Source organism: Piliocolobus tephrosceles, chromosome 14 (assembly GCF_002776525.5).
Source record: "Piliocolobus tephrosceles isolate RC106 chromosome 14, ASM277652v3, whole genome shotgun sequence".
Lineage (NCBI taxonomy): Eukaryota > Metazoa > Chordata > Mammalia > Primates > Cercopithecidae > Piliocolobus > Piliocolobus tephrosceles.
Genome location: NC_045447.1, coordinates 37,688,858 through 37,704,652, shown reverse-complemented (window position 1 = coordinate 37,704,652; position 15,795 = coordinate 37,688,858). Strand labels below are relative to the sequence as shown.

The window sequence follows — 15,795 nt, the reverse complement described above, 5'->3', positions numbered from 1 at the left end:
TTCCTAAAAACCAGAGTTACAAAAAAAGGCACACTTTCGGTGAAACTCGAAGACAGATAAATCTAACAAATTGCAAATATTCACTCCCAGAAAGAGACAGCACTATAAGACGAGGAAGCATCTGTGAGGAAATCAATCTCCAGGAGAGGCAGAAAGAGAACTGTCGGAAATACAAAGTGGAACCCATAAATGGCAGAACTCAGTAAGCCATTATGGTGGACACACTGATGCTGTACTGAAATCCTCTTTCAGAAATCAAGGATTTGTAATCCAGCTGTTGAAAGCACTGCTGGGAAACAGCGCTCAGCTGTCAGCCATCTTCAAGGATTACCTTGGCTGAATAAAGCCACCTAAGGTATGCGCCAACACAATGACTATTATCAAAAAAAGAAAAAGAAAAAAGAAAAAAACGAGTGTTGATGAGAATGCAGAGAAATTGGAACCCTTGTGTATTCCTGTTGGAAATGTAAAATGGTGGAGCCATTATGAAAAACAGTATGATGGTCCACCAAAAAGTCAAACATAGAATTACCATGTGATCCAATAATTCCACTTTGGGTATATATCCAAAAATATTGAAAAGCAGGGCTTAAACACATCTTTACATATCAATGTTCATAGCAGTATTATTCAAAATAGTCAAAAGGTAGAAAAAACCCAAATGTCCATCAACAGATGAATTACTAAATTAAATGATGGGTATATACACATGCAGTGGAATATCATTCAGCCATAAAAAAGAAAAGAAAATTCTGACACATGCTACAAAATGGATAAACTTTGAAGACATTACATTAAGTGAAATAAGCCAGACACAAAAGGGCAAGTAAGGATTCTACTTATATGAGGAACCTAGAATAAATTCACAAAAACAGAAAATAAAAAGGTGTTTTCCAGGAACTAGGATAAGGCGAAAATATTACTGTTTAATGAATATAAAGTTTTAGTTTGGAAAGATGAAAAAATTCTGGAGATAGGCAGTTGCAATGATAGCATATCAATGTGAATGTACTTAATGCCACTATATAGCATATATATTATACAACTAAAAATTTTATGTCTATTTTATGTTGTATCTATCACAATAAAAAAGTATCTTTTACAAAATTTTGTTCATATTTTTTAATTAAGCAAAAATTTATATGGATTCCTTTTTTTGCTTAAATTTTTTTATTTTTATTTTAGATTCAAGGGTAAGTGTGCAAGTTTGTTATACAGGTAAACTCATGTGACAGGGATTTATTGTACAGATTATTTTGTCACCCATGTACTAAGCATAGTACCCAAAAGCTACTTTTTCTGTTCTTCTCCTTCCTCTCACCCTCCACTCTCAAATAGGCCCCAGTGTCTGTTGTTCCCTGCTTTTTGTCCACGTGTTCTCATCATTTAGCTCGCACATATAAGGGAAAATGTGTAGTATTTGGTTTTCTGTTCCTGTGTTCGTTTATTCCAACTCGATCCGTGTTCCTGCAAAGAACACAATCTTGTTCTTTTTTTGCGGCTGCGTAGTATTCCATCATGTATATGTACCACATTTTCTTTATTCAGTCTACCATTGGTGGGCATTTAGGATGATTCCATGTCTTTGCTATTGTGAATAGTGCTGCAATGAGCATATGCATGCATGTATCTTTATGAGAGAACAATTTCTGTTCCTTTGGTAATGGAATCTTAGTAATGGGATTGCTAGGTCAAGTGGTAGTTGTATTTTTAGCTCCTTGAGGAACTGCCACACTGCTTTCCACAATGGTTGAATTTTATACTCCCACCAACAGTGTATAAGCATTCCCTTTTCTCTGCAACCTCACTGGCATCTGTTATTTTTTGACTTTTTAATAGTAGCCATTCTGACTGGTGTGGTTCTGATTTGCATTTCTCTAATGATCACTGATGTTGAACTTCTTTTTATATGCTTGTTGGCCATATGTATGTCTTCTTTTGAAAAGTGTCAGGTCATGTCCTTTTCTATTTTAACTCTGGCAACATTAATATGCCAGATTAAGGATTTTTTTTTTAATTTTATCATGTAATTTAATTTTAAATCTTTTTTTATTTTCCTGGTATGTGAAAGGCTAAAAAATATAAAGAACTGCTTTGGACTGGAAATATCCACCATAATATAGAAAAAATATATTATACTAGATATCAATAAAAATCCAGATTGTCTTTTAAAAAATTACCAGGAATAATTACATATCCAGGATCGTACTACTAAACTTTCTAAAAAGAAGATCATTTTTATTGTAATTAAACTATTATATTTAAAAAAAATTTTTAAGATTCTGTTTATGAAAGAAGTACATTGGTATAATATCTAACCCAAAAATATCATGAAAAAGGAAACCACAGTTTAATCCCATTTATTAATGTTAATTAAGAATACATCATGACCAAATGAGTTGCATTTCTCAAATGCAAAGATGACTAAATACTAAAAAATAATTTATTCCATTTAGTTATCCAGAGAAAAAACATAGAATTATTTCTGATGATGCTAAAAAGGCACTTGAAAAACAATTCAAAAATTCTTAGTTTAAAAAATTTTTTCATAGACTATAAATCAAGTGATATACATGAGGCCAAACACAAACATCATACTATATAGGCAAAAACATTCCTCCTAAAGTCCAAAACAGTAAATAAGAAAATTACACCCATTATTACAACTATTATATAACTTTGGACTGCTGGTGTTAGCCATTACATGATTATTACTCATATAGTCAAAGGAGATGTTCCTATTGAGTGGGTCTATGAAATATGACCACTTATATAACTAGAGAGGAGGGAGGCTATTAGTCTCACTCAACCAAATGGAATGATTTTACTCTAAACAGAGGGAGTATCAGAAAGGAGATAGAAGGAAAAGAGTTTAGACACACACCACCAAAGTGTCCTCAAGTTACTTCCACTACTCTAATTCTTCACTGGCTCCCCACCTACCTACAAAACGATTCAAAATATATTTCTAGTCATCCATCTTCACCTTAATTATCCACCAATCACCTTCCACTTCCATACATTGCAATTTAGTCGCTCAGAAATATTTGGGCTGTGACTTGCCCCTTAGAGAAACCCCTCAAAGTTGACCTTGGACAAAGTTATTTGGATTTCACTATGCCCAGGACCATAAAATTATGTCCTGCAAGCCAAATAACCTACAGCCTATTTTTGTACTGCTTGTGGGTTAAGAATGGTTTTTACATTTGTAAATACTTGGAGAAAAAATAAAAAGAAAATTATTATTTTGTGATACAAAGACTATATGCAAATTTTAGTGTCCATAAATCAAGTTTAATTGAAACACAGTCATTCATTACACACTATCCATAGGTGTTGCTGTGCTATCATGGCAGAGCTGAGTAATGGTAACAGGGACCCTATGGCTTGCAATACTGAAAATATTTGCTATCTAATACTTTACAGAAAGAGTTTGCCAGCTCCTACTCTAGAGACACACAATTCCCTCATCATGGCTGTGTCCCCAAGATGCAATTCTGTGGATTTCATATGGTTCCTTTCTCGTTGCTGAGAATGCCAAAATGTTGGACATTTTTAAGTGCAAAAATAAGTTCATTTAATTTTATTAGCTTTTGCTGAATTATTGATTGTAGACCCATTCTATGATCTTATATCCATATCAACTCCCATATTGCCTTAAACTAATAGATTATTTTCCCAGATCTAGTTTTCCAATAACAACTGCATTACTATTTTAAAATATGAGAGATCTAAGCATATGTAATTTTATTTTAAGACATCAACAAATGTCAACCTCTGATTCATTTCATGTCTGTTTTATAAGCCAGGGCATTCTGTAGTTTATTGGTGGTAGCTTTTTTTCCCTTACGTATTGCTATGATTGCAAATTGGAATATTTTAGGTCAGGTAGCACTCTAAGTTTATTTCCACAAATATAGGACTCTCAGGGTATGATATTGGGTTAAGTGGAAACGATTTTTCCCTTTTAAAGTTAGGGCGACCATTCTCAGTCCTCTTGCCCTTCTCTTGCTGTGACTTCCTTCTTACAGTAAAAGATCAAAGACATTCCTCTGTGAAGGGCAGCAGTGTAGGAGCTGGTGAAGGAGATACTGTCCAGAACTTCCTGCTCATGCAGTCCAAGTCTCTAGTGCAGAAGCTGCAGTGCTCCTCGAAGACCTTGTAGCTCAAGTACTTTACCTTGCTGCAATATTTCAAGGATACTGGCCTTCTATCTTGAGGTTGGTGCCAAATGACCCCCATGGATGACGGAAGTCTGAACCTTCCCCAAGTGGGGCATGATGAGCTTTCTTGGGGGACCCACAACAACAAGAAAACCCTTCTCCTGTGGTACCACATCTCTGTTGAGTACAAACTCCGTGGAGATAATGCCGAGGAGTCAGCAATACCATCAGAGGAGGGGTACTGTGACTTTACTAGTAGACCAAATGAGAAGTGATACTGCTGTCAACTTCTGTGACAAAAAATGTACAAAAAAAGAAAGGTATCCTTTGTGGTGTCAGTGCTCTAGTAAGCAGAAAATCTGTAAGGCTCCTAAGAACATCCTGTTTGCTGGCAGCCATTTCTTTAAGACTTTATATGGTGTTAAAAGCTAAGAAAGCCCTAACCAAAATACTACTACCCACTTAGATATTGCTGCAGTCAAAATTTTTCAGTCTTTGTGGACTTCTTGTATTCTGGTAACTTGGTGCTCACAAGCCAAAATAATGATAGTGACCTATCTTCAAACAAGTAAAATTTCAAACTTGCTGAAATTTTATTAAAGATGGGATGTACAGTAACTATTTGGGTCTTATAGAAATATAGTACCTGTCCTTATAAGGCTCACATTCATGTGCTACTCTAACATGACTGAAGAAATTCATTATGGAAGTACAGTAACAGTTGACCCAATCACTCAGTTCATCAAACTCCCCAGGCTAGCCTGTACTAGTAGAGTTGTGTTTCTATATTTATTTTTTACTTTTATTAATTTTATTTTTATTACAGATTTTCAGTAAGGGGCATTTTCAACCTCATTGGTTCTATTTTCTTGTCTTTTTCATTTTAATTTGCTTCATAACTTAAACCCAGTCTCTTCTAGTCTTAGTTATTATGTCTCAATTATGTGCCAGTGGGCATGTTTTTAAGAACTGAAGAGGTAATTTATTGCAATGAACTAACTGACTTCCTCCATTCCTTCTTTCCTTTTTGACATGAATTTTACTACCCCACAAATGAAAAATGATGTTGCAAAGTTACTGTAGTGAAGTTGAAAAATATCACTAAAATGATTATAATTTAGTATTACCTTTCTCCTGCTGCTCTAATCCGATGAATTCTTACTATATAGTGTGTTCTGACATGGTATTTGGTTTTAGGTATCTGTTACTTTGGTGCTATTCTTGTTTGCCTTTTCTTATTTTTGCCAGTGTACTATACCTCAGTCCTATCTAGAAGACCTGATGGAAAGAAAAGTCATGTAAATAACAACTAATATGATTTGTTTTATGATATATCCACCATGTCCAGTTTGGTAGCTTGTTATGCAGTATAAGTGAAATATCAGGTTTTTACCCTATGCTCTTTTTAATCATCAAAATTAATACAAAATGTATATGGCAGTTGGGGGAGACATTCCGCCATGAAAATTGAGAGAAGGTCCTGGTAAAGAGATTTGCTTCTTTATTTTCTAGGAATATCTAGTCTTAGAGTGGACTGGTCATATCTGGAATGAGGTGCTTCCTAAGAAACTTCTGGATCTCCTTCCAAGAATGTTCCTGTGCAGCTGCATGTGGGATCACCTCTCCTCCCCAATGTAACTTCAAATCGCGGGTCATTGAGGCACAGCACAGAGGAGAATAGGGAGGTTCTATGAGGTGGCCTGCCCCAGGGTAAGATAGCAGAGTCCAGTTGTTCTTCCCATGTCTCCTCAGCTGTCCTATGGCTTGTTCAGCATGTGCTTTGCTGTTGATAACCTTATCGCCTTCTCCTACAATGAAGAGGAAATGCCCCTGGGCCTCTTCAACAGGAAACAAATATTGACTGGCCCCAACTTCAGTTGTCTCATAAATGCGATAGAGCTCTAGTAACCCCAAGGCACTGGTGGATATTAATTGTGCAGAATAGGGAAAGGGCTGATAGATCTTACCACGATACACCTGTGGAATGCCAAAAGGAAAGTTGGTTCCATTAATAAGTACCGTGGCTGTGACTTGCTTTAGGTTAACAGCCATAGATAGTCCAATCTGTACTCCTTGACATACAGAGACTACCCCAACGCCTGGGCCAAAGATCTGAAAAAAATAATAGAAATGAGAAATTATTCTATCCTTCATTTAGGAAAACTCCACAATCTCAAACAACCAAAGAACTTCAATGGCTAATGAGAACAAAGCAAGTATTAATCCTACCCACATCCCTAGATATAGATTTCTGGAATATATAATATGTATTCAAAAGAAATACTCCAAAAATATGTCAGACTTTACTGACTGTATATTATGGATTCAGCATTGTGTTAGGTTCTGAGTTTAAAATGCCCTAAAGAAATAACAAATGTCGTAAGAAATGGCAGGTGGCCATTGTGAATAATGTGGGTCAGGGTATAGATGATTGGTAAACTTTCTTGCACCAGTTCTGAGCTCCCTTCAGAGGAAAGGGCACCTTGTAGGAAGAGACTGAGAAAGAAAGTGAGATCATAGGATAGAGTTGAACAGAGGATTCTAGATTTGCTTTGGTTTTTCCAAAAGTTTTCTCATTGTGGAGAAAAATGTCATAAAGGAGGCTTGGCTCAGCTTCCTCCCTCATTGCCAGTCATCAAATAAGCATCCTTAAATCATCTACCCTAAGGCAAGCACTGGGAATCACAGAGAGAAAACTAACAATCTCTTGTCATTAAGGAACTCACTGCCAGATGAAGAGATAGGAGGAAAAAAGAAACACAACAGATGATTGGGGCATCATAAATTCTATGATATAAGACTGCATACAGGCTAGACTGCCAACCCAGATTAGCAGAGAATAAAAGCAGGATCAAAGAAAGGCTCTCAGAGGAAATGGGCTACAAAACAAAATGAGTCTTCATATCAAAAAATGAAAGCCAAGCCTGGGCAACATAGTGAGACCCCATCTCTACAAAACCAAAAAATTAGTTGGATATGGCGGTGTGTGCCTGTAGGCCCAGCTACTCAGGAGGTTGAGGTGGAAGGATCACTTGAGCCCAGGAGTTTAAGGCTTTAGTGAGCCATGATTGTGCTACCGTACCCCAGCCTGGGCAATAGAGTGAGACCCTGTCTCAAGAAATAAAAATAAAAATAAAGTCAACAAGAAGGAATGGTATTCTATGCTGAGTATAGCAGACACTGTTAGTTGCCTACACTGGAGCCATTCCCCACAATTTCAAAGCTAATATGACCTTGACTTTGTGTGGTGTAGCAATATATCCAGCCCCAATGGATAAATTCTGAGGGATCCTAATCTATTTCCCTTTCTCAGCCTTTCTTCAAAGGCCAACATATTCTACCTAAGGACTTTTTCCCCCTCCATGCAAAATGACACAGAATCATGAAGAGAAAGCCCATGTTTATGATCATTTTTTTCAGACTAGTATGCTGACCTGTTGACTTAATTCCTGAAACTGCCAGGGTCATTCTGTGATCTTCAGAGTAAGACTAGAAAATGGCAGAAATGTCAATCTAATCTCCTTGATCAAAAACTACTCTGAGTTTCTAAGCCAAAGTTTGAACTATCTATCACCAAACCTGTTATGTAAGAGAATAAGATGCCTTATGTTGATGTTGTTTAAGCCACCATCAGCCACTTTTCTGGGAAATGTAGCCAGAACATTCCTAATGTATTCACCATGGGAGAATATATGCAAAAACTGAGACGCAATGAAGAGCAAGGCATTTAGAGGAACCACAAGTAGTTCTTCATTATTTTAATTTAGAATATAAGGTGGGAAATAACATAATAAGTCTGGAACAGAAAACACCAACTTTATGGTGCATAGCTTTGAAAGATAGATTAAGCATCTTCAGTTTTTTTCCTAACTAAGGAGGAGAATTAGGACAAATTTTAACGATGGGCATAAGATAAGACTAAATAAGTACACAGAAGTCAGATCATAGGAAGTTTTGTCTAACATGCTAGAAAGCCTGGTCTTTATCCCATAATAAATAGGGAGACTCTTAAGCAAGCGAGTAAAATAGCTGTGTTCTAGGAAGGCCCATTTTACAACTGTGACTTGCATAAATGGAGGCAGAAAAGCCATAGCTTAATGCACTGATATAAGCAGGAAATTATAATGTCCTGAACTAAGGTAACACCAGTGAAAATGAAAAGGAAACCACACGTTCAAGAGTTATTTTTGAGTATTGAGTGTATTGCTCCCAGTTACCAATTTGGGTGGGAATTCTAAGGAGGAGTTAAAGAAAATCGTTCTTTGTGCCACGAAATAAAGCTCTGCTTCTCCTTGAGCACTGGCTCCTGGCAATGACAGAGTCCCAGAGAGAAGCACCACTTTTCTAAAATCTTTGTTGACTTCCTGTATTTATTTTAATTGATCTTCTATATTTTACAGGCATTTTATAAACCAACGTTTGGGATATTTTCCCTACTACTTAGAAACACATGAATCAATATACAACTCATGACAAGCTGATGAAAATGTGAGAAATTCTTAGGGTAAGAGGGGAAAAAAAATAAACAAATGGAATGAGTCATATATACTCTTTAGTTCCTACCCTGTATATTTAAGAGGGGTGGCTTGAATCAATTAAAAGTTCCTTTCAAGCTCTGAAATTCTGTATTTTTTAATTTTAATTTTTATTTATTATTTATTTTTATTTTTATTTTTTGAGACTGAGTCTCATTCTGTCATCCAGGCTGGAGTGCAGTGGTGCAATCTCAGCTCACTGCAACCTCCGCCTCTCAGGTTCAAGCAATTCTCCTGCCTCAGCCTCCCAAGCTGGAACTACAGGCGCCCACCACCACACCCGGCAAATTTTTGTATTTTTAGTAGAGATGGGGTTTCTCCATGTTGGCTGGGCTGATCTACTACTATGATATGGGATAGAGTTGGAGTTTATTAAACCTTGTTAATTGCCTGGTTAGGTGATCTGCCCACCTCGGCCTCCCAAAGTGCTGGGATTACAGGCATGAGCCACTGTGCCCGGCCTAATTTTTATTTTTAATTGACAAATGATAATGATACATATCTATGAGGCACAATGTGATATTTCAGTGCATATATACGTGGTGGAATGAACAAATCAGGCTGATTAACATATCCATTACCTCACAAACTTACCATTTCTTTGTGGTAAGAACATTTAAAATCTAATCTTTTAGCAATTTGGAAATATACAATACATTATTATTAACTATAATTACCATGCTGTGCAATAGATCACCAGATCTTAGTCTTCTTGTCTAACAGAAACTTTGTACCCTTTGACCTACCTTTCTCCCCCAATCCTATAGCTTAATATAAAAGATAGAGAGTGACGGTTATGGTAAGGAAAGATGGGAACTCAGAATGGATTTGGCCATGGAAGATAAACTAAAAGCAAGTGTAACATGAATGAACAAAAAAGCATGACTCAAATCTGTGCAGGCTTTTTAATATGTTTCTGGCCCTTGTCAAAACAGTAACTCTTGTTACAACTTCTACCACAAAATTTGGGATCAGGAAATTTTGAGTTCTTAGAAGTTACTTAAAATCAATACATAGAGAAATATGACCTGCAAGAAAGATCTCTGTTCTATCATCCTGCAGAAGAGACAATGTGAAGTAGGTTTAATGGAATTTCTCGGAGTCTGGGGGAAAATAATCTGGTTTCCAGGCCTGGATTAATCATTAACTAGCTATCTATGTGACATTGGCAACGACAGTGATGAAAAAGTCATGTAGCGAATATAAGGGGAACGAGGCAAAGACAGTGAAAAAAAAGAGAATCACATAACCTCTCCACTTCCCATCTATGCCAAGAAGGCTCACAATGATAATATTGACTGACAGTTCAAGGGCAGTTCCATTATATGCATCAAAAATAGCCATTTAAGCCAGGTGCGGTGGCTCAAGCCTGTAATCCCAGCACTTTGGGAGGCCGAGATGGGCGGATCACTAGGTCAGGAGATCGAGACCATCCTGGCTAACACGGTGAAACCCCGTCTCTACTAAAAAATACAAAAAACTAGCCGGGCGAGGTGGCGGGTGCCTGTAGTCCCAGCTACTCGGGAGGCTGAGGCAGGATAGTGGCGTAAACCCAGGAAGTGGAGCTTGCAGTGAGCTGAGATCCGGCCACTGCCCTCCAGCCCGGGCGACAGGGCGAGACTCCGTCTCAAAAACAAACAAACAAACAAACAAACAAACAAACAAAAAATAGCCATTTAAAATGTTCAATACGTCAGTAGATTGTCAGTAATTGTGCTTATTTCTGCAAACCTGATTATATTTTGGTGATCCTTATATAAAAAACCATGTAGTATGGAGATTTAATTTTATTTCAGTTCTTACTAAGAAAAATAAGAGGCCAAGGCAGGTGGATTACTTGAGGTCAGGAGTTTGAAACCAGCCTTCCCAAAATGGCAAAACCCTGTCTCTACTAAAAATACAAAAAGTAGCCAGGTGTGGTGGGGCACACTTATAGTTCCAGATACTCTGGAGGCTGAGGTAGGAAAATCACTTGAACTTGGGAGGTGGAGGTTGCAGTGAGCTGAGATTGTGCCACTGCCTCTAGCCTAGGCGATAGAGCAAGACTCTGTCAAAAAAAAAAAAAAAAAGAAAGGAAAGAAAAAATATTGGGCAATTAACAAGGTTTAATAAACTACAACTCTATCCCATATCATAGTAGCAAAGCACATGTTTTAAAATTTTAAAAGGCATATGGATTGGAAAGCACTATAGTGTTATGTATAAGGGCTCACAAGTAACTAAAAGTTCAGACTCATTCCTCAAAGAAATACAGATTATCTGTCCAGTTAAGTATAGTGATGAGAAAAATGATAGCTAGTTAATAATTAGAGCTATAAGATAAGGCTAAAGAAGTATGCAGAAGTCAGATCATAGAAAGTTTTAGGCCGGGCGCGGTGGCTCAGGCCTGTAATCCCAGCACTTTGGGAGGCCGAGGCGGGCGGATCACAAGGTCAGGAGATCGAGACCACGGTGAAACCCCGTCTCTACTAAAAATACAAAAAAAAAGTTAGCCAGGCGCCATGGCAGGTGCCTGTAGTCCCAGCAACTCGGGAGGCTGAGGCAGGAGAATGACGGGAACCCAGGAGGCGGAGCTTGCAGTGAGCAGAGATCAGGACACTGTACTCCAGCCTGGTGGACAGAGCGAGACTCCATCTCAAAAAAAAAAAAAAGAAAGTTTTGTCTAACATTTGTTCATCTTTGAGTGCTTAGTATTGCCAGGTTCTATGATAAGTATTTTGCAAGCATTATCCTTTTTTTTTTTTTTTGAGACAGAGTCTCACTTTGTCACCCAGGCTGGAGTGTGGTGGCAGGAACATGGCTCACTGCAGCCTCAACCTCCCAGGCTCAAGCGATCTTTCCTCCTCAGCCCCTGCTGAGTAGCTGGGACTACAGGTGCCCACTACCACGTCCAGCTATTTTTTTAGTATTTATAGAGAAAGAGTTTGGCTATGTTGCCCAGGCTGGTCTTGAACTGTTGGCCTCTATTAATCCTCCCATCTTGGTCTCCCAGAGTGCTAGAATTACAGGCTTGAGCCATCACACCCAGCCAGTCCCTTTTAAAAAAATAACCATAATATCCTATAACTTCTCTTAACTTCCAAGTACCATTCTCAGTGAACTTGAAATTCTATTCATGCCCTTGTTATTTATAATTCACATGATTTATTTCTCATTCAGTGTCTTTTGCTCAGAAAGACAAAACGCATAGGAAGTTAGCCTGCGCCCATCGTAGTATCAAAAGGCACTGGCTTCTGGCCAAGTGTCAGATCATGCCACTGCACTCCAGCCTGGGTGACAAAGCAAGACCCTGTCTCTTAACAAAAACAAAAAACCCCAGGGATTCAAACCGACTGAAAAGGCAAAAATTACCTTCGGATGTCTCAGGAGAAAGTTGGCAGCCTCCTCAAAATATTCCAAATCTGTTATTTCTGGTTTGGCGGGCAGGTCTTCATAGTTAAAGTAAGCCAAGGCCAAGGAGGCAAAGCCACGACTGGCTAGGAGGCTGGCCCGAAATTCAAGCAGCCCACCCAAACCACCAAACAAATCAATTACCCCTGGGAAGCGACCTTCTCCTGAAAAATAACAAAACAGAATTGTACATGAAGAGAAGGTGTGGAAAAGATAAGAAAAACTTGAAAATACAAAGCAGAAATGTAAATGATAAGATAATAAAAGAAAAAATAAATAAAGATAATAAAAGCATGAGAAGACAAAGCAGAAATGCAAAATTACATTCAAATGTAATTTTGAAATTAACATTTAAATTTTCAAATACAATTCCAACACTTTTAGCCTTCTCCCTGGGGAAGAATTAAGGCCCATTGACTATACAATGGAATACAATATCTAGATGTTTGACTAGGAACTACATTCACTGACATATTTACTGTCTGCAGCCCAGGAAATGGGAATTCATGGTAGTTTCTATACTCTTGTTGTAAAGAAAAGCATAGAAATTAGGCTAGGGCTTCTTAACCTATAAAGAAGTATACAGATAAGTTTTAGGAAATCCGTGGAGATCCTGAAATTACAATATATGCAAAATATGGAGTGTGTATATGTATATATATATATTTATAGATGAATTTTACTTACGAGAGGTTCCACAGATTTAATTTGGTTCTCAAAGAAATATATGGTTCAAAAAAATTTTTTGAAATGATTGTATTAGCTAAAATCCTGACTTAACACTGCTCTGCTACACTCATTTGACTATACAGTGATGAAATCTTACACCTAAGCATATGTCAATGATGAGCCCTTTTATTCAATAACACCATGTTTATTTTCTGCAGGCTGACACATGGTAAAAAGTATCATCCTACACTCACTCCATATAGGTCAGAGTATCATCCTACACTCACTCCATATAGGCAGCTTTTTTCCAAAATAAAGCAGAGCCCACACACTGAAAGAAACTTACAATGCACTTATTGGGGATATTCTGTTCTTTTGTAAGTGATTTTAACTAAGACAGACTGATCCCATGCATGTTTGAAAGGAGTGGCTTGATTTAAAGGAGTACTGGGAATTTTTTTTAACTTACTATAATTAATTACAATGAATAAAGAAGAAATAAAGTGATGTTGAATATATCTTAGTTTTAAATTATTATTTGCATAAATGAATAAGGATGTTTTTACCATCTGATTGACAAGAATGGGGGAACACTTAAAAGTACTGAGTCTTTTATCTTGGAAGAATGATAAAAAGACATTTTATCTAGTCAAGAAATATTTGTGATCCGACTCAACCTCCTTATAACCTCACACAACCCAGCTCTCTTTTGTTTCCCCTGTAGAAAACACATGTGAAGCAGGAGACCCAGCACGTGCAATGTTCAAGAGGATTCCCAAACAGCACACCCTAAACCAGCACATCATCCCAAGATGGAAGGCCTGTACCAATAAACAGATTTTTAACTGGGGTGGGATAATAGAGGTACAGCAATTTGTGCCATTTAATTCTTGGTCCCTATCCATAATAAAGTGGTCTACATGCTATTTACTGGGTATTTTAAAAATTCAGATTTATCTGAACAAGTGCATGGGTTATGGTGAATTTGGAAAGGAAAACTTTTATTGCTTCTTTTCTTCTGAGAAATTAACTTTGCTTTATCTGGCCCCACAATAAACTCTAAGAAATGTACCAAAACATGTTTAAACCACTTATTTATTGGTATTTGGAGATTTCTGTGGGAAACTATGTTCTGATAAGTTTTATAGCCATTAGGAAGCATGCTATATTATTAGATTCATGGAATAGTCTATAAATATGTAATATTTATGAAGCTAGAGGGTACAAAGTTTCTTGCATCCTCTATATTTGCTGCAATCTTTCAGTCCATCTTATCTCCAGCTTGTTGTGATAACAAGGTAATAACCAATGCCTAAACTGAAACTCAACCTGACAGAGCCTGCACAAGGATCTGGGATATGGTTTCCATCACATCAAGATGAGAGTCTTCATATAGCCAGACTTCAATCCAGAAAAATTTAGCAAATCCAAAGCTATGTAAAGTCCATAATGTAGGGACTCCACAAACTATATGTAGTCACATTCTTAGACAAGCTTCAGAATTGTTGAGATGAAACTTGAGCTGGAGTGGAATATTACCACATTCTTGTTCTGACCCAAGGTTAACATTGATTCTAAGGCAGGCAGCAATGCTCTAGGTATTATCCATATTCAAGTTAAATTTCTAGAGAGATAATGCATTTAAAGTGGAAAAACAAGAATAACAATAACCAGAGTAATTCTACTCACCTGGAGGAAGAAAGAGAGCTCCTCGAAGGCGGCCTTCTCGAACCTGAATTCGTGTGACACCAGGTGCCACATACCACCTCTCCAAAGTCAGGCTGGCCTTTGGAGCACTGGCAGCTTTATTGTTCACTATTAACTCTAAGTCATAAAGTTTTAATTGGACCTGGAAAGGCTTATTCATCACATCTTTTTTCAACAGTCTTGTTAATAGCTTTTCAGGTTTCAGAGACCAGAAGAGGCCCATGGGGTGGACTCCCATATAATCCCCTCCAAGTGAAGCAGCATGCTTCAGGTCCACCTCACCAAATTCATTGGCCCTATAGTGGGCTTGAGAATAAAACATGTTTCCACTTTCATCTTCCAGTGATGCCTGAAAACTCACCATCTGAAAGGGAGTCAGGCCTGTAGCTTGGATATGCACTGGCTCATCAACAAGTGCACTCACAGGGGTAGCTGTCAACTGGATCATTTTTTTAGTGTGGCACCTGAAATGATTCTTCGGGAATATCTTCAGCAAAACCTCAAAAAATAAAGAAAGAGGAGCAGTAAAATAAAGTAGAGATAAGGGTTGATGAAAGATGAATTGAATCAGCATTCAGGTCACTTAGGAGTCAGTTCTAACCCTCTAGTTCTTTAGAAATTTCCTGATATAATCTTCTAGTACAAGACACCTGAGAGCTTTCAACGAATTTCTAGAAGACAGTAAGCAAGCTGACAAATTTTATAACAATAATGAACCAGTGTTAAAGAAGCAGCAGTCAAAATATGCATGAATGATATCAATACATCTAGGAAGATAACACAACCTGTCATACAGAACCTTTAAAAAAATTAAGTACAACAGAGGATAAAAATGAGATTTGGATTTGAAAACATTGTTATTTATTGAACGTCTGTATATATGAGACATCTGACTTCACGCTAATCCCTTCCCCAAGTCCTGGAAACAGAATGCCTTGCATCCAAGAGTTTACCTGCAACAGAACATAAAAAAATAGAGGGCTCATGGAAGAGGAATACTATACAGCCATGAAAAAATGAAACCATGTCCTTTGCAGCAACATGGATGCAGCTAAAGGCCATTTCCTAAGTGAACTAATGCAAAAACAGATAACCAAATACCTCATGTTCCCACTTATAAGTGGGAGCTAAACATTGGGTACACATGGACAATGGGAACATTAGACACTGGGGACTGCAAGAGGACGGAGAGAGGGATGGGGGCAAGGGCTGAAAAACTACCTATTGGGTACTTTACTTAATACCATGGTGACAGGTTCAATCATACCCCAAACCTCAGCATCATCACATAATATACCTATGTAACAATCCTGCACATATACCCCCTGATT

The 15,795-nt window shown here is 37.6% G+C and overlaps 1 protein-coding gene across 1 annotated transcript in view; it reads right to left on the bottom strand.

Annotated features, from left to right (window-relative positions):
• Positions 1-4,766: 4,766 nt before the first annotated feature.
• Positions 4,767-15,795, bottom strand: part of BAAT (bile acid-CoA:amino acid N-acyltransferase) — a 32,120-nt gene continuing 21,091 nt past the window's right edge. Inside the window, exons 3-5 of the mRNA XM_023202647.2 lie at positions 14,447-14,963; positions 12,050-12,252; positions 4,767-6,275 (exon numbers count right to left, since the gene is read on the bottom strand). Coding sequence (XP_023058415.2) covers positions 5,688-6,275; positions 12,050-12,252; positions 14,447-14,912 — 1,257 coding nt within the window. The 5' untranslated portion in view covers positions 14,913-14,963 and the 3' untranslated portion in view covers positions 4,767-5,687. The remainder of the gene's footprint in view (positions 6,276-12,049; positions 12,253-14,446; positions 14,964-15,795) is intronic.